The following is an 18735-nucleotide window of genomic DNA, read 5'->3' as shown; positions in this document are numbered from 1 at the left end:
ATGTATAAGTAAATAGAGCTACTGATATTTGAGCTGTTCTTGTGTAACAAGAAAGAGAACTGACTTCAAAACATTCCTGCCATTCAAATCAAGGATTTGTAAAATGGTTTGGGAACTTTGTGGTTTAATTCATGTTAGTGGTGTTAAATATGGTTTGGATATAATCTGTCTGAAGTCTTCCCAGACTTCATGCAAAAAGAAAAAAAAAAATGAACACTGGGAATCTAATTTGGTTCTTGTTCTGTTAGTGAATTGTATAGATGCTATGGAGGCCTTAGCGTCTTTTATGGAGAAAATACTCTTTGAAAGCATTGTCAATGGTAACACTTCACACAGGCTGTGTATCCCTCATGACATAAATTGTAAGCAACAGTTCTGTTGTTGCAGAAATGGTTGCGGTCACTGATTTATCCCTGTCAAAAGAAGTAAGAATTCCCTGAGCTACTGGTATAACGATTCTCTAAATATTGCGCATCTGGAGATTTGAAGATAATAGTTATTTTGTAGTTATAAGGTAGTTTGTGCTCTACAAAGCCACATAATCCTGTTTAGTTTTGTTTTCTGTCCTTTGGGATGACTTGGAACAAGGAAAATACTTGCACAGGTGCCAAATATAAGCATCTTAAATAACAGAGAGAAGGAAGAGTTGTTCTGTTAAGGTCTTGGAGAACTAACTGTAAATCCAATGCTATCTGGGGAATATGAAACGTATTACTGCTAACTATGGAGCTGTGATAGACATCTGTATAGCATGACAAAATCCTTGATGCTCCTGTGTATTTCATAATGCAACAGCGCTTCACTTAGTAGTATTGTAAATGTTACAAAAATTATAATGAAAAAATGCTAAGCTTAAATAAAGCCTGTGAATTTTTGGTGTAATATTTTTGGGAGGATTCTATTCTTCTCCCCTTTCAATTTTACTTTGGATTTAATTTTTCAAATAAAATTCATTTTACCTTTTAGTAATTGATTAAAAACTTACTTTAGTGCATATGCTAATTTTTGAGCTTCATTTAATATTTGAACTTATTTTATATAATTTCTTTCTAGAAAAGATTACAAAAAGAACTATTGGCGTTGCAAAATGATCCACCTCCAGGAATGACTCTAAACGAAAAGAGTGTACAAAATTCAATTACACAGTAAGTATATATATATATATATTGTTTAATTTTTGCTACCAAGCTGAAAAGTATGCTGTGGAAAGTCCCCTCATGCCACTTTCACAATTTGTTCCAAGTAACGTTCTGAACTTTTGTTTTTGATCTAGAGAATGAAACATTTTTTTAATGGACGTATTGCAGTAATGTGCTGGACGCTCTCAGAACACAAATAATGAATTCGTTAAATTTGTATTAGGCATTTTACTGTTTAAGAAAATGTTAATTGGTAAAAGCTTCTGCATATTTTAGTTTAACAACCTCTCGTAGCTACTAACCTGTGAAACTCCTTTAAATTTAATGAAATAACGGAGTAGCTGGTTTAGACTTTCTACATTATTGTTGTAGTTTAGCCCTGGCAGGCAGCTAAGTATCACAAAGCTGCTCTCATTGTCCCCATGTGGGATGGTGGAGAGAATCGGAAAGGTAAAAGTGAGAGAACTCATGGACTGAGATAAAGACAGTTTGCTAGGTAAAGCAAAAGCTACACCAAAGCAAAGCCAAACGAGGAATCCATTCACTGCTTTCCGTCGGCAGGCAGGTGTTCAGCCACTTCCAGGAGAGCAGGGCTCATCGTGTGTAATAATTTCTTGGGAAGACAAACACCATCGCTCTGAATGTCTCCCCGTTCCTTCTTCTTTACCACAGCTTTTATTGCTGAGCACAGTGCCACGTGGTATGGGACATCTCTTTGGTCAGGTTGGGTCAACTGTCCTGGCTGTGTCCCCTCCCAGCTCCTTGCGCACCCCAAGCCTCCTTGGTGTCAGGGCAGCACAAGAAGCTAAAAAAAAAGTCCTTGTCTCTGCTCTGCAACAGCTAAAACATTGGTGTTTTACTGCCGCTATTTTAATCAAAAATCCAAAACCAGGCATAGTGTAAGCCTCTGAGAAGAAAATTAACTCTGTCCCAGCCAAAACCATGATATTTATATAGAGTGTATTTCATAGTTCTAAATTTCCATCATCTTTCTCTAAAGTAAGCAGAGAGAACTTCCTAAAGAGCAAAGTTGTCCAAATTCGTTTTTTTAGACTTTCCACCTTGCTGTAGTTTGTGCTGTGCAAAACTGAAATAGAAATATGGTTAAATATTCTGTGCATTTTATTGAAATTGACAAGTGTTGTTCCCTATGTTAAACTAGTATTTTTTTCAATTGACTGAAATTCAAAGACTGTGTTGACTTTTTTTTTTAGGCAATTTTCTGTCTTTTTTTCTTAGATTAATTCAGAGAAATGTTAGAAAAATCTTTGCAGATATAAAAATCTGAGTGAATTTCAGGCTACATGTTCTGGACTGTTGATCGGTGGATCAATTTAAATACATAAGTTGAGCTGACTTGTGATGTTGCTTAACATTTGCATTTCTGGTGCTGGCACTCTGACCGTGCTACTTGAGGTTTTATGAGCCTTCAGTGCTTTTTGTATACCAAGTTAAATACTGCTGTTGCTTTTTAAATGGTGCTGTTTTTTGTGATACTTGATGCTGAAGAGTATGACTGAAACAAGTTGAAATAGCACTTTACAGAATTTGGTACTAATAGCAAACCGTTGTACATTTGGTGGATTGAAAATTGTTTCTTGCTTTACTTAGATTCCTTTTTTTTTCAGGAAAAAAAAAGTATTTTGCTTCTCAAAGAAAATCCAATCTAATTTTGCAAGAGCTTTTTCACTTGCTTAAACAAAAATAGCAATTAAGGGAAAGTTTACATAAGGTGAAGAGATGTACAAGGAGAAATCTTTTTTTTTTTTTTCTGTTCATGGATTTCCATTTTTCTTAGGATGTCTTTGTCACCAGAGTGCTACTGCATTGTTTTTTCTGCTGCGTGCAATTTTCATACATGCAAATAAAAACTTCCAGTTTATGGACTTTTTTTTTTTCAAATTGTCACTGTAACTAGCTTCCCAACAATAGTAACATCATGTTTTGCCCTTCAAGGGTGTTTGATGCAAAGTAGCATGTTCTCAGGTTTTTAATCAAATTGAAGTTTGTGTTGGTGCAGTATGGATTTGTGTACCAGTACTCTGGGGTTTGAAAGGAGCTGAATAAATTAATTGGAGCATATGATGTAACTAGGTCATCTGAAACTTTAAGCAATCTTTTTTTTTTAAATACCCAATAATTAGAAGTTTGAGATGGCTTAAAAAAACAACAACAAAAAAACACAGGAAAGATGGGTGCTAGTGATTCCTTGACCATAAAAGGAGCAGTGTCCGGGCAGAATTTTCTTCATAAATGAAACTAGTTCAAAAACTTGAAAGTGGAGATTCTGGATCACAAAGACCAATAAAGTTGAATAGTGTTGGTGCAGTGTGTGTATAAATGTAAAAGCAGAAGGCATAGCAAAATATGTCATCTCGAGTGCAGCTAGAATAAATCAAAACAGAATATCCTGAGCTGGAAGGTACCCACAGGGACCATCAAGTTCAACTCCTGGCACTGCACAGGACCACCCAGAAATCAGACCCTGCCCCTGAGAGCGTTGTCCAAATGCTTCTTGAACTCCATCAGGCTCGGTGCTGTGTCTACTGCCCTGGGGAGCCTGTCCCAGTGCCCGACCACCCTCTTGGTGAAGAACCTTTCCCTAACAGCCAGCCTGACCCTCCCCTGTCCCAGCTCCATGCCGTTCCCTCAGGTCCTGTCGCTGTCCCCAGAGAGCAGAGCTCAGCGCCTGCCCCTCCGCTCCCCTCGTGAGGGAGCTGCAGGCCGCCATGAGGCCTCTCAGCCTGCTCTGCTCTGGGCTGAGCAAACCAAGCGACCTCAGCTGCTCCTCGTATATCTTCCCCTTTAAACCCTTCACCATCTTTGTAGCCCTCCTTTCGACACTCTAATAGTTTTATGTCCTTTTTATACTGCGGCACCCAAAACTGCACACAGTACTTGAGGCCACACCAGTGCAGAGTAGATTGGGACAGTCCCTTCCCTCGACCATCTAGCAATGCTGTGCTTGATGCACCCCCAGGGTACCGTTGGCCCCTCTGGCTGCCAGGGCACACTGCTGGCTCATATTCTACTTGCCATTAACCAGCACCCCCATATCCCTTTCCATGGGGCTGCTCTCCAGCCTCTCATTCCCCAGTCTGTACGTGTTGCCAGAGTTGCACCATCCCAGGTACCGAATCGGGCACTTGGTATAAATTTCATATAATTGGTGATGGCTCAGCCTTCTAATATATCAAGATCTCTCTGCAAGGCCTTTCTACCTTTCTACCCTTGACAGAATCAACAGCTCTTCCTAATTTAGCATAATCCATAAATATACTTGGTGATCTTAGAGTCCTGCATCCAGGTCATTTATAAAAACACTGAACAGAACCGGCCCTAAAATGGAGGCTCTGCAGAACCACACTAGTGACTGGCTAACAGCCCAATGTAACCCCGTTTACTATAAGCCTTTGAACCCGACCCCTCAACTAATTGTTCACCCATCATACCGTGTACTCGTCTAGCTGTATGCTGGACAGTATTTCCAGAAGGATACTGTGAGAGAAAGTATTGAAAGCTGTACTGGAATTCAAAAAGATCACGTCTACTGGCTTCCCTTGGTCAACCAGATGAGTAACTCCTCATAAATGGCAGTTAAGTTACTAAGCAGGACTTTCCCATCATGAAAATGTGATTGTGTTATTTCAAGTGTTTTTTTCAATAAATTCCAGATTTGAAAACAAATCTAGGAGGGCACTCTTCCTAATCAGTGTCCTTAGTAGCTGTACCAAGAAGTTATCTTCAGTCTGCATCAGGAATTTCTTGGACCCGTTGGTATCAGCTGTGTGATGTTCCCAGCTAACATCTGGGAAATTGAAGTCACCCATAAGGACAAGGGCAGTTGAGCTAGAGATATCCCTTAATTACTTGTAGAATACTCAACAGTGTTGTCAGCTTGGTTGGATGGTCTATGGTAGACTCCTACAACAACAACACTTTATTTACCTTAATCCTTACCTAGAGGCTCCCAACAGTGTCATTGCTACCTGTAAGTGCCATTCAGTTCAGTTCTGTTACATTCAGTGCCACCTGCCCTGCAGTCAAAGGACTCTTCCCCAGGACAGTCATTGCCCTCCTTTACCCTCCTACTGTTAAAGATACGTTCCTCCTGAAGAGTGCAACAGCAGATCAGTGGAGAAGAAATTTTTCTTTTAAAAAAAAGGAAAAAAAAAGACAAGATGAAAAATATGCACCGCTTAAATACAGGGACAGCCTATATGATACGAGGGTGGAGAGACATTGAGAATAGGATCATCAGGACTGCCAGCTGAAGGAGACATTGGCTTTTCTGAATACGTTGCTGTTCTAAAAAAAAACTCAGCTGCCTCACTTGGGAACGATGTACATGTTTTTGTCTGAGACATTTGTAGTCTCTTCATAAATCTTTACATTATTGTATTCCTCAAATGTGTAAAACTCGATCAAGGGTGAAAGATAAAAATGGGGAAGTGATGCTACAAAGGATTCTATTAAATGAACAACAGAACTCCAAAATGACAGAAGTGAGATAGCATGGTGTTGTTATACATCTTGAACACTATACAGAATCTATTTTGACTGGATTTAAAAAAGCACTAATTTCATGTTACAGTGGAAGAAGTAGATGCAGAAGAAAAACATACTGTGATATGTTGCATCTTAATTCCAGTTGCAAGTCATCCTTTTTCTGTTTTCAATTTACTATGACCTTTTCATTTTTATATTACTAGCTTTTACAGTTTTAGTGTTCCCTTACATGCCAGATTACGTAATACTTAGTTTCTGACTTTTTTGTAGAGGTAAGTTCAAGAGCAGCATTCCTCATTCCCTCTTGGATGTTGATTTTATTTTAGTAAACTGTAACAATGATATCCGTGACAGAAAAATGAAAACAGCGTGGAAAAAAGATGCGTACTACTTTGTTTCCTTCCAAGCCTGATTTTATGTAGGAATAAACTTTGGAACAAGTCTTTTGTGTCAGCTTTGGCTCATGTAACAGTCATTTAATTGGGAACTGATGGATCTGTGATGAGTTCAAGTCATAATTACTTGTATAATTTGTAGTGCTATAGCAATGCATGCATGTGAAATACGAAGCTTGTTTCTTTTAAATGTGGGCTGTATGCATTATTCTCTTATGATACTAATTGAAAGTTTAGAAAATTGGCTGATTAGTAGTTGATTCGATTTGTCGTGTGCTCCAGGAGTGAAATTATAATTTATTAGTCTATAATACTATTTTTTTCTTCATTCCTTAGGTGGATTGTAGACATGGAAGGTGCTCCAGGAACCCTATATGAAGGGGAGAAATTTCAACTTCTATTTAAGTTCAGTAGTCGGTATCCTTTTGATTCGCCTCAGGTAACTGCTTTTTTGTCTTCCGCTTAATTCTACCTTTAGGTTATAGCTGCGTGGCACGTGCTGAATATTAATATTGTCCACGTATCCTAATATGCAGTTTAGTTACTTTAATTTGTATTAAACATATTGTGCAGGTGCCTTTACTCTTAGAAATGAGTCTGCAGTGAACTACAGTATCCATTGGAATCCACGTGTTTTCATAGGAGATGAAAGAATGGCGCACGCCTGAGGCTTTTTTGGTACTTGTGTCATAGGAAGGAGCAACACAAAGTAGGAAGGTGCTTTTTACTGCAGCGTAGGAGTTAACAAGAAATAACTACTTCATACTTTTTCCTGTTGCCTTTAACTTCATCTTTCTAGTTCATTTTTAAAACTCTTGCATCTTCTCTGCTGCCACGGTTAATATGGCTGCCAAAAAAAACGTTATTGTGGTAGGAATTCTCATAAATACCTGGTCTCTTTGAGAGGCCTACAAATCTAGTGGTTGGAATTAAGGTATAAACTACTGTATTACTTTCATGGTAACATTAATTGCAGCATTACTACCAGGGTGCAGAATGAACTCTGTGCATCTATCTGTCCATTACCTGTGAGGAATGTTTAAAAAAAAATAAAAAAAAAAAAAGGCTTGTAAGAGGTGTTAGGCTATCACTTCTGATCTCATCAGAAAGGAAGAAGAAAAGCGAGAGTGCCTTAGTTCTTGCCTTGTTTCAGCTTGAATTTCAAAGAGTGATCTCTGATGCTTTTCTCATGGCTATTGAAGCTTAAGCAAGGAGCTATGAGAGTCACTTAAACTGTAAACATACGTATCTTTAGGTATTATGTTAAAAACTGGAATGCTGACTTTCCAGTCTCAGGTTTTAAGGAACAAACTGGCACTTGCACATCTGCATTTTGTCAGGTTTGCAGTGAACTACTTGTAGGTGACCTATGAGAGATTAATCGCTTTCATTTGGTTCCAAGTAGGTACTGTTTGTGCTCATTACCCAATGTGTGTGTGTGGCTTTATGCAATTTATTGTAAAATGGCAAACTAGATCAGTACATGTACACAGATGTATTTATTTTTAAGCACAAAAGGCAATTAAGAATTTAAGTACTGGGTATTTGATTGTTGTAATGTCCAGAATTTTCATCATGCTGCTGTATGCTGAGTTCATTTATATTACAAACCTCTGGATTATAATTCTCCCTCCTGTAAATCTGTTTACTGTGAATTGACGATTTACACTTCCTCTGCTTAATCAGTTGGTTGTTTTCTACATTAAATACATGTTATCTGTCAGAACATGTGTGCTTTTACTTACTTGCCTAGTCCTCGTTTTCCTGTAAAGCGAAGACATTAGATAGAAATGAAATACATTACAGGTTATGAAGGTAAGCTCTTCAGTGCTTAAGAAATACCTGTTAAAGATCTATGAAAGATCGTTCTGCATCCAGTTTTTCTACTGCTATAGAAGACTCCATGCTATTAGGCAAACAGGTTAAGCTCTCTCCCTTCAAGTTCACATGTGATTAAGGTGATACTTCTTGTAGGCAACAATGAGATGGGTGTGTGTGTGTGTGCATGTACGTGAACTTATGAAATACTTAAGAGGCTGCGAGATATTGTACAATGACATAACAAATCTCTACCATTCATAATCATAAAAGATTACAGTGGTTATGTTGGATAAGGAGCTCAGGAGTATAATGCTGCTGTGAGGATATCGTTTTTACTCCATTTCCATTGGTCCTGAGCTAACCATGTGTTTGACAGAAACTTCTGTAAGAGCAGTAATTGTTAAAACTGGTTTTCTGACCTTTTTTTGACTGTGATGTTATCTTTCAATAGAGAAGAGTTAAGGTTCTCAATGCTGTTCTTGTTGTTCACCCATGTTAAATAAAAACAAGTTCTATTTAAAATAATGATCTAAAAACATTTCCTATGTGGCAATGTACTGTGGTTGTAGAAGTTATAATTAATTGGGTTAGTTCATTTAACTCTTTATGAGTTGTCCAGAACTTACTTTGTTGTGTCCAGGATTATAGAAATACTCATTTATAAGTCTCATTGTGTTTCTTGGTGTATAATATTGTGGCTTCAATTAAAATCCAGGGTTTGGCTATGCAACTGTATTTCTTAGGATATAAAGGACTGAGGCTACAAGATTTAAAAATTTTGGTTTGATGTCTTTACACTGTTGCCTTTACATTTTTCTACTCTGTATACATATTTGTAGGAAAAAAATCTGCCATTTAACCATCTATGCAACTTCATCTTCACTAGTTAATAAGGATTCTGTCACTTCATTTTACGTTTCAATTAATTGCTTGCAAAAATGAATGAATCTAATGTGGTAAATTGGATTATTTATTGTAAGTGAAAATGGTAGAATCCACTTCTTAAATAAGATATTGCTGTTTTTCCAAAAGCCATGCAGTTTTATTTAAAACTTGGACAATAAATAACAATTAATACAAAAAATAAATTACAAATGTTTCTCTTTTTTTTAGGTCATGTTTACTGGTGACAATATTCCTGTTCATCCACATGTTTATAGCAACGGTCATATCTGTTTGTCCATTCTAACAGAAGACTGGTCTCCAGCTCTCTCAGTGCAATCTGTTTGTCTTAGCATTATTAGCATGCTTTCCAGCTGCAAAGAAAAGGTATGGTTTTTTTAGCACCGGTGGAGTAGAGTAAGTGAAAGTTACTGGTTTTCTTTTTTGCAAAGTAAGATTCTTGTTTCTGAAGTTCTAAAATAGGCAAATGTACTCTATGTTTCTATTATTGAAAAAGTACTAAGCTAGAGCGGCAAACTTGCAGTGCAGTAAGTACTTTTAAACTTTTTTTATGGTGACTTGCTCGTATCATTGCTGGAAAAGCAGCATGGATAGAACCCTTCTACTTGTACTAACTGTGAAGTTAAATTCATACGATTCTGTGTAAATTGATTGTCTATAAAGGCAGTGCAAAGTGACTATTTAAATGTATTTAATGAGATGTCTAAGATATTTTTTGTTCATAAATGAATGGCACTCAGACTTCTTTTGTAAAGGAGGCTACTCTTTTGCTCTTGACCATTTGTTTTGGAGTGGAATTCCCGTGAAAGTTAATTTATTCAGAGCTTGTATATCAGTGATATCCAGATATGTATTTGTTACACTCCTGTCACTTGTAGTCATGTGTATTTGGTAGAAAAATACCACCCGATTGCTTTGTATTATATTCTCTGCCTTCTGATGACACTTATAAAGACAACTGAAGAATATGAAGTGTTGATGAGACATAGATACTTGCTTGATGACAGCTTAAACAAAGCTCGTTTTTCACCCACTCCAAGCTGAGATTTATGGATGTGAATTGGACCTAATATATAAAAATGAGATTCCAAACCACAAAGGAATTTATACAGCTGTTCCTTTCTTATGTGCTTTTTTTTTTTAATTATCCCCTCTCCCAACCCCAATCTGTCTTCAAGTGGTGTGGAATTTCTCTTGGAATCTTGGCTTGAGTATCTCCAGTAAGAATCATTACCTGGATTTTTCTTGCAAGGGCAGTAGCCCTGCTTGCTACCTCATTGTCATTGCATTCACTTGATAACCTTTCCTAAGCTTATTAAATAGTTCATGTATTTACAATATGAGGATTGTTTGATTATTTGTAGGTCTTTTCTTCTGTTGCAGAGGCGACCTCCAGATAACTCATTTTATGTAAGAACATGTAACAAGAATCCAAAGAAAACAAAATGGTGGTATCATGGTAAGTATTTAACTAGGACCAGAAATTTTGAAGCTCTTTTAGACTGAAGACACTTAAAATGTAGGAAAGTAGCGTAAATTCATTCAAAGCCTAAAATTCTTTAATTTCCAAAATTTATGAAAATCCCATTTCTGAGATACCTGCTGTGAATTTCTTTATATCACACTTTAATAATTCCTGGCTGAAATTTAAACAACACAGATTAGTGTTTTACGTTGTAGGACTGAATTTGAATAAAAGTTCTTGTGAACTACATCAGTCCATGACAAGTCTTAAGGGGTGGGTGGGGAATGTCCTTAATTAAACTAGGTGTAGCTTTAAAACCATTTTTTTCTTTTGTTGGTGGTAACACTTTAAAAGCTTTCACTGCAATAAAAATACACCAATATGTTTATAAGCAGCCTTATTTTTTTCAGTAATTTCCACTGTTCATCAGAATTTTCAGTGTGAGACAGTTGGCTGACTTAAAGGTTCTTAGGAACTAATAGTAGTGTAGTAGTAAGATTCTACACATACACGATATATATATATACCAAAATTGCTATGTATAGTACTACAGGGTCCGTAGTGCTACTGTTTTTTTTTTTTTTTTTTCCCCCCTTACCATCTGCTCTCTTTCTGACTTCATACTGTGTGGTTTCTTTCTTCTGGCTCCACATTTGTCATCTTCCCAGAGCTGGGGTTGGTTGTATGTGGTTATCCTATCTGGTCTGTTGGTGAGAAAGGAAAGGAAGAGCGGGGCAGAGGGTAGAGATGGACTGTGCTTTCCTTCTCTCTTCTCCTGTTGGCCAATACTTTCTTTGCTTTCCCTAGGATAATACTATCAAATGGTGGTTATCAGAAGCCTATGTGTTTGGGGAAGGGTTGTATTAGAGTAGAAAATACTGTATGCTAGAATGGTGCAAGAAGAGCTGGTCTTATTGCTACATTTCACTGAAGCCTCTGTCATGAGACATCCTAATTTTTTCACTGTCTCCCCACCCCAGGACACGTTCTGTCCTGTATGTGAAATGAGGTCAGGTAGTTTGAGGTAGCAGAAATGGAGAGGTAAATGCTAAAGCCTTCATGCTTAAATTCATAAAAACCCACAGTGCCCATGTGATTAAAAAATTGAGTTTTTCATAAAACTTGCTGATACCCATGTTTTTTTTTGATAAGTGGTAATGTAGCAGAATGAAACTGTGTTTCTTATAATACTCCAATAGTCTCTCTAAAACAAGTTGACTTCAGTCACAATAAGAGGAGTGCTGTATGTCATGGGGTTAACAAGTATGTAAGAAATTTAGGACTGTTTATCATGTGGTTGTACATTACGCTGTTTTTAAAACTGGCTCCAAGAATAATAATACTCTTGTCTACGAGGATAATAGGCTGGATTTTTCATCTTCACTAAATTACTCAGTAATCACTTTCTCTTCATTTTCTGTTTTCTTGCTCTTGCAATATGCTTGGTCCTTAACTATTTCTAGTTTTGCTTTCTCTTTATTGGCAATTTTTGGAGAATTTTTATTGACTTTTAATTTTGTTTTCACTTGCTAGTTATTTCTAATGAGTTAAGTTTAATTTAGTGGCTTTATCTTGTGATTGAAACATGTTTTGTTTACTTTGAATTTGTAGTAGAGTTTCTTTTTGATTCAGGATTGAAGTCTTAAGGAGAACAGTCTTCAGATACTACTTTGATTTCTTATTCATGAAATTCAATTTGAGTTAAACAGGCAAAATTCCAAATGAGTATGGAAAGAAATGTGGTTATCTGACTCTGAAAGTTGCTATATAACTGTGGCTCAAAGAAATCAAGCTCCTTATAGTCTACTGAACAAATCATTTAATTACTTCAAAGTAATTACTCAATGGCTGTTTTTTGAAAGTCAGGAAACCCTTTCCTCCCCCACAAAGTCAGAGTAACCTAAAAAGGCAACCAAAGAGGCAAGAGAAAACAAGTCAGTTATTTAAATAACTTTTGCTGGTTTGTTCATAATATTTTCATTTGTATTTTTAACTCCTTTTTTAATTACCAATTACAAAGTAGATCATATTTTAAAGTTTATTGGGCTTCCTTTCCCCTTCCCCCCCCTTAAATTTGTATATATATTAAAACAAAACACTGATGTCTGTAGGACAAAAGTTTTCTTAAACTTTGGAGGGTTTTTTTGTTTGTTTTTTTTCTCCCTAAAATTTTGTGCACCCCTTGCTCCTTCTCTCAATTAATAGTAATTTTGTTTCTCTTCTGGCCATATAAAAAGTTTCTAGAGGACGATCACTCAATTTTCAGTACTTTCCTAGCTGGTTTGAAGAAATGGTGGATTACACTAAAATGGGAAGTATAATTTGCCTGCTAATTTTAAGTGTTTCTTTCTGGAAAAGATCCGTATTCAACCTGAGGTATACCTGAAAAAATGTACAAGCTCTTAGAAGTGGTGGCTCTGTCATCTTACTTTTCTGCTTCTGCTGAAGTCTCACATATCTAACCTTGTGGTTGAACCACTTTTGGGCTGGGTAAATTAGGGGAGAAAAATCTAAAAGCCCAGAAAGAAAAACAGTTAAGTCCCAGTGCTAATATGTGAGGGAGATGCAGAGTGGTTTTGCTGCTTCTGCTGTCAAGTAGCCATTAATCTGGCTTAGCTTTAATGTGAAATTGAATCTTTGTGTTGTGAAAAGACAGGAGGAGATTGTCATCATTTTTAACGTATGCCTTTGGAGATTATTTTGTTTTCCAGTAGGTGCCTGGGATTTGTTTAGCTGGGAACAAGCAGTGCGTGACTGGGAGGTGATGTAAAGCAAACCAATGTAAACATAAGAGGCATAAAGTAGCACTTACAGATACATTCTGACATGTAAATGTGGTTCTATGTGGATCTATCTTATTACTGAGTTTTTAATCTCTCATTTCATCCCTGCCTCAGCAAAGCAATTTATTCCATGAGCAGAATTACAGAGCCTACTTGCTACAAACTCAATGTCTTCGCAAGCTATCTTTCAAAACTCCTGTTTCCTCTTACTAATGATCTCTTTGATAACTAAAAATATTTCTAGATTATCTTCTCTACCTAATGTCTCCTTTAGCTGTACATTGAATTTCATGCTGACAATTTCAAAGTTGGTCATGCTGTGTTAAAAGACAAAGGAGGATCTTCCAGATAAGGTTTTCTTGGTCATCCAGGCTGAAATTGGTTTCGTAAAGCTGTTCTGTATTCTTTGTATTGTCGGGAGGTAGATTTTTGTGAAAAAAAATAGCGTGATGGTGTTAATTTTCAACTACCACCTCTTTACTGCTTTCAGTTTTCCTTTTTCAATAAGGAAGTGTTTTCCATGGTATTTGTTCTAAACTTTGAGTACACCATTTAAACACCCTTTCTCTCTTGCATCCTTGCCCCATTTTTTTACATGTAAAATTTTTTTGTCCCTTGCCTTCTTACCAAAACAAAGGCCTTTTTTTTTTTTTTAAGTAATAGTACTGAGGACATAGTGTTCTCCATTGAGAATGTAGAATCGTTTGTTGCTACTTCTATTTCTACTGTTTACAGATTTAGTAGTCTGTATGGTTTATAGGACAACTTTGTCAGTGTCTGCAAGGTTACAAGTAAATGCATTAAAAATAACCAGACAGGAAGTCTACTTTCTGTTAATAAGCTTAATAACAACTGTTGCCAGTTGCAAATATACCGCAAGTTGATGTGTGGAATAGAAGGTTTAAAAGGAAGAGCTTTCTCAGGCAAATGCATACATTAAAATCTTAAAGCATAGCACAGAAATGGCTGGCCTAGAACACTCTTTCATAAAATGCTCAGTCACAGTATCTAAAATTTCACAGAATCGTCTAGGTTGGAAGAGACCTCCAAGATCACCTAGTCCAACCTCTGACCTAACACTAACAAGTCCTTCACTAAACCGTATCACTAAGCTCAACATCTAAACAAGTTATTTTCACATTTGAGGTTTAGTATTGCAGTAGTAACCTATTGCTTTGGCATGATTCTGTCAGCTATAGTTCCTGTTGATGCTTGAGAATTACCAAAAAAAAAAAAAAAAAAGGTTGAGAGCAGAAGCATCAGGAGAAGCCAACTCTGCCAACTCTTATCGCTACATATTCCTTATAAAGGATTTCTCAGTTTGATAAATTGATGTGGACCTGCTGTACTTGAAGGGGTGCAAAATGTTAAGCGTATTTGGTATTTCACTTTCCTAATGAGTAGCTTTCTAAATATTAAATGTGGAAATTATTGTCCTTTTAATGGAATATTTGCTAATACTAATGTGCTCAGGGGGTGTATGTGTGTTTTGGAAGTTTTTTCTTTGATATTCTCACCTTTTTTTCCCTAAGTTATTATTGAACAAAACTGCAAACTTACTCAGTTGGTGTGTTACTGCTGCATGTTAATATCTCTGCCAGGAATTGCTTCTGCGTACAGCGCCGTGCTAACTTGGACTTGGAATGTTTACGTGTTTTCCATAAATACTCTTTTTTTATTTTAAAGATGACACATGTTGATGCCACCATTTTGTGATCCTCGTAGCAGAAGATAGTCCTACTGAGAAAATGAGCACTTTGATCATTCAGTCTTTGAACTTTAACCTTTGACTGGAAGTGACCTATAGGCAATGAAGACTACTTCCTTTGACTGCATTTTTACTAGTGTGCATTCTGGGCGCATGTTGATCGCTGGTTCAGTCCATGCAACTGACATGCTTTTATTAGTCATACAGTATTAATGCAGGTGTCCAGAAATGTCAGAATAATTCCATTATTTTTATTTTAAGCTTTTGGAAGAATTCCAGGTCTTCATATATTGTGCAATAACACTGAGCTCCTTGGCGGTTTTGGTGCATCCATTGCCGGCAATGGACATTGTACCAGGGAAAGGTTTTGCTCCTGCCACAAAAAGATTGATGCATGACAGAGCTTATAAAAGTTTCAGATATATTTGGATTATAAGCAAGGGATCTACCATTACCTTAAAAGCCACCCCATTCTTTTATATTTGGATTCTATGCACTGTGATCACAAAACTAGCAGCATGAGTTAACATGCTTAGCTGAAGGACTGTAATAAGATCATTGCATATTTATTAAATTGTTTATCTGCTGTCAAATTGTTTTGACGTGGAAGGTTTTTCAAGTGATGTTGGCAGGGAGGTACAATGTTATCCCTATGGTGAAATAAAACTACTTTTGTATATAGTTATTCATATCTCTGAAGCAAAGGTATGAGTAATTTAGGGTATGAGTGATTTAATCAAGAATTTATTTTGGAGATAAGAGAGGATGGCAGTGATATAACTGAACTTGCTGCAGTCCGTAATTGGGCTCGTAATTTGTACTTTAGAGCTTTTTCCAAATAGATTGCACACTGTTATTTCCGGCTAGCCATCAGCATGAGCCCTACTGCCTACACCAATATTTCATTTATTTATGTGTTTGAAAGCAATCCATATAACATTTTTTGTTTGCATTCACTGTTTCTTTTGTTGTTGTATGTCATGTTTGAATGTTACAAAACAATATTTTGATTGAAAAGCTTTGTCAGAAGATATTTTCATGTAAATTATTTCTTTACCTTGTAAGCATCATCTTGTCTTTTAATCCTGTACTATAAAAAGAAAAAAAATACATTTTTGACAGAGGCTTAATGTTTTGACAAAAAAGTGTGGACCTTCTTATTTAAGTTTAGACTAAAATATATTTTCTTAAACTTGCTTGTCCCACGCAGCCATACCGTTGTTTTTTTTTTCCAGGCTTTTACTTCACCAAAAAAAGATGAAAAAGCCTAAAACCAGATTAACGTTTTTTCTATGGAGCAACATTTATTGAAATAATAGATAGTTGTTCTCACCACTCTGTAATATTTTGATACTGCAATTAGGTTGTCTTTTTAGGAAGCACTTTTATAAACTTAATACCTTTAACGACGTATGCAAAATTTCTATGACTTTTTTTTTACTGTTGCCTTATTGTTGCACTCAAAAAATAAAAATAAAGTGGTCAATACATGAATGTCTAAATCAAGTATCTACTTGATTTAAAAAAAAAAAAACAAAACGAAAAACAACAATGAAACAACCCAGAATGAGTAACTACAATAACAAACAAAAATTTGGCTGATAATGACTTTTTTTTTTACTGCTGTATAATAACTGACAAATTTTATAGCCTTGTACATACTTCTCTGTTACCTAATGTTTAAAACATTTTTAAAAAACATAGATGCATAACTCAGGGTGGATAGAGTTCAGATGGATGTACTCTAGAGAAGTATTTTGTACAGCAATTTAATTATCGATATTGTCAGTGAAGTAAGGCTACAATATTCTTCAGGAACTGCTATTTTTTCTACTGTACTGAAAATATTTCTTGGCCTTTAAAATTCAATGGTAAAATCTAGCTTTGAATATAAATTTGATGTGTATATATACTTTCACAGTGAGCCTTTAAAACATAGAATTCAGATTCTTTTAAGAGCCAAAAATAATCATTTTAAGCAAATGAAATAGTTGTGCTCCTAACTTTTTGTTTAGCTAAATTTTATTGTTTTAAGTTAACCAAATCAGTTATTTTTGAAAATGGTTCTTATGAAAGAGCAGTAATCTGAATACTTAATCTGTATGTTCTTGTTAGCTGCTCTGTATTATTGATTGAGAAGATTGTCGCATCTATGAGAAATTCATGTATTTTCATACAGCTGGTTCATATAATGGATCCTATCAAATAGTCCACAATGAAGAGACCTTATTGTGACACAAGGTAACGTGTCCGAAGAAGTGGTTCAAGTGCATCTTCTCAGATACACGCATCTTTTCATATGTTGGATTGCCCTAATACAATACATGGTTTCAGAGAAGCTTTATTACTGTATGTATTTTGTTGAAGATCTGCGTTGTAATGCAAAGCATTTTATGTTTTATTGACCTATGCTATCGTGTGGACTATGATGAAGTAAACCAAATTTATGCTGCTCTTTAATTTTATCAAACCCTCTATAATAGAGAAGTAGAAATCCAAGATAGATTAGAAGAGAAATTACCTCAAGTCTTTAGTTTACAGTAGAAATACATCCATTGGTTCTCTTGTAGGTCTGTTGGTAAGTTCACCTGTATACGGAGGGCAAGGACAAAACCTGTATACCACTCAAGCCCTCAAAATAATGCAACTATTCTGACAATACTATGATGCCCTGAGAAGGGGCTTAAATTAGATGAAGGTGGTGCCATCCTTTCTGTAGGATGACCCTGTGTATGTAATTTTCACTTGGAATTTCTCACATCAAATGGTTACAGAATTGGCTTGAAATGATCTTGCTTTTATTTTGTGTCAATGTTGATGTTGTTAAACACTTTGTTTTGTGTTTAGTGTCTTTATACTATAACACAATAAATTCTTGTTTTAAAATAGATTACTACCCTTGAATGGAAATACGTGTGGACCTTTTCATGGTGGAGTGCAGAAGCATTGTTCATTACATTTAGCTGCTCTTGAGACAAAGCTGTCAGTAATTCCTAAAAGCTGTGATGGATATCCAGAGAGGGAAGTGTGTAGTACTGAGATGTCTCTTGTTTTCTCCAGAGGATATCTGTTGTAGAGCTGAAGAAAATAGTGTCTTAAAAAAAAAAAAACAAAACAAAACAACAAAAAAAACCACACTTTAAGATGTACTAAATTACCAGGTAGTAAACCTTCTTCCTTATGTCAATAATTGCTTTCAGTTTGGAATGTTGTTTTTTTTTTTTCAAGATATGTTTTGGAAAAAGACACCACCTTGATACCTGAAAAAAATATTTTTGGGAGAAAAATAAGGTTTTAATGTGTATGTGTTGCAGTATACTCTTCTGGATGTTAGATTTTTAGTTATTACTTTATTTGAAAGTCTGGCCAAGCATAGTTAACATCTAAGGCTTTAAAGATAAAATCTAAAGAGACCATACATTTCCCATGCTAGTAAACTTTAAAAAACAGATTAGACAAATGGTTGTCATGAAAAGTTTAAATATAATAAGACTTTCTTGTCCAATTTTTGCTGTTTTTTTTTTTTGTATGTAAAAGCTTATTAAAATTTAAAAAAGAGAGGGGGGGCACCTGTAGCATTCATGTTTTTAAAATTATGTCTTGTTGATATCCAAAGTTTTGGGATAGTGCAGCTACATAATACCTAACTTTGCTAGGGGAAAGGTAGTATAGTTTCTTGTATCCTTGGTAAAGCAGTTCAGAATTATGTTGTGCTGCACACTTGCAGTGAAGCCTCGTGAATTCTGGTGATTCTAAATAATTAAGTTTTTTTTTTTTTAAAAGAAAGTTTGAACAACGGTTGGTTTCAATCCAAATTACTTGTTCCAGATTGGATTTGGTCTCAAAAGCAGCAGTACCTGAACAGTTGAGTGTTGAACTGAATAAGGAAAATGAAACTGCTGTAGTGGTTGATATTCCATCTTCAGGTGCAGCTACCCAGAGGGATGGGAAGATTAATCTGGGTTTTGGTTTATAATGCAGGTACTTGTTGGCCTATCTTTTCCAGGACATA

At 35.9% G+C, this 18735-nt stretch overlaps 1 protein-coding gene across 4 annotated transcripts in view; it reads left to right on the top strand.

Annotated features, from left to right (window-relative positions):
* Positions 1-18226, top strand: part of UBE2W (ubiquitin conjugating enzyme E2 W) — a 34879-nt gene extending 16653 nt beyond the window's left edge. The window contains exons 2-6 of one of the 4 annotated variants that reach the window (XR_004781191.2): positions 1054-1145; positions 6380-6482; positions 8978-9133; positions 10132-10226; positions 14702-17699. Coding sequence is in view for 3 of the 4 variants with exons in the window: in XM_035563167.2 (XP_035419060.1) it covers positions 1054-1145; positions 6380-6482; positions 8978-9133; positions 10151-10226; positions 14702-14715 (441 nt within the window). In the remaining variant the exon portion in view is untranslated. Of the gene's footprint in view, positions 1-1053; positions 1146-6379; positions 6483-8977; positions 9134-10131; positions 10227-14701 lie in introns of all 4 variants that reach the window. The other 3 variants (XM_035563167.2, XM_035563168.2, XM_035563169.2) reach the window with 3 other exon arrangements.
* The last annotated feature ends 509 nt before the right edge of the window (positions 18227-18735 follow it).

Source organism: Cygnus atratus, chromosome 2 (assembly GCF_013377495.2).
Source record: "Cygnus atratus isolate AKBS03 ecotype Queensland, Australia chromosome 2, CAtr_DNAZoo_HiC_assembly, whole genome shotgun sequence".
NCBI lineage: Eukaryota > Metazoa > Chordata > Aves > Anseriformes > Anatidae > Cygnus > Cygnus atratus.
This window is presented reverse-complemented; position numbering and strand designations above follow the sequence as displayed.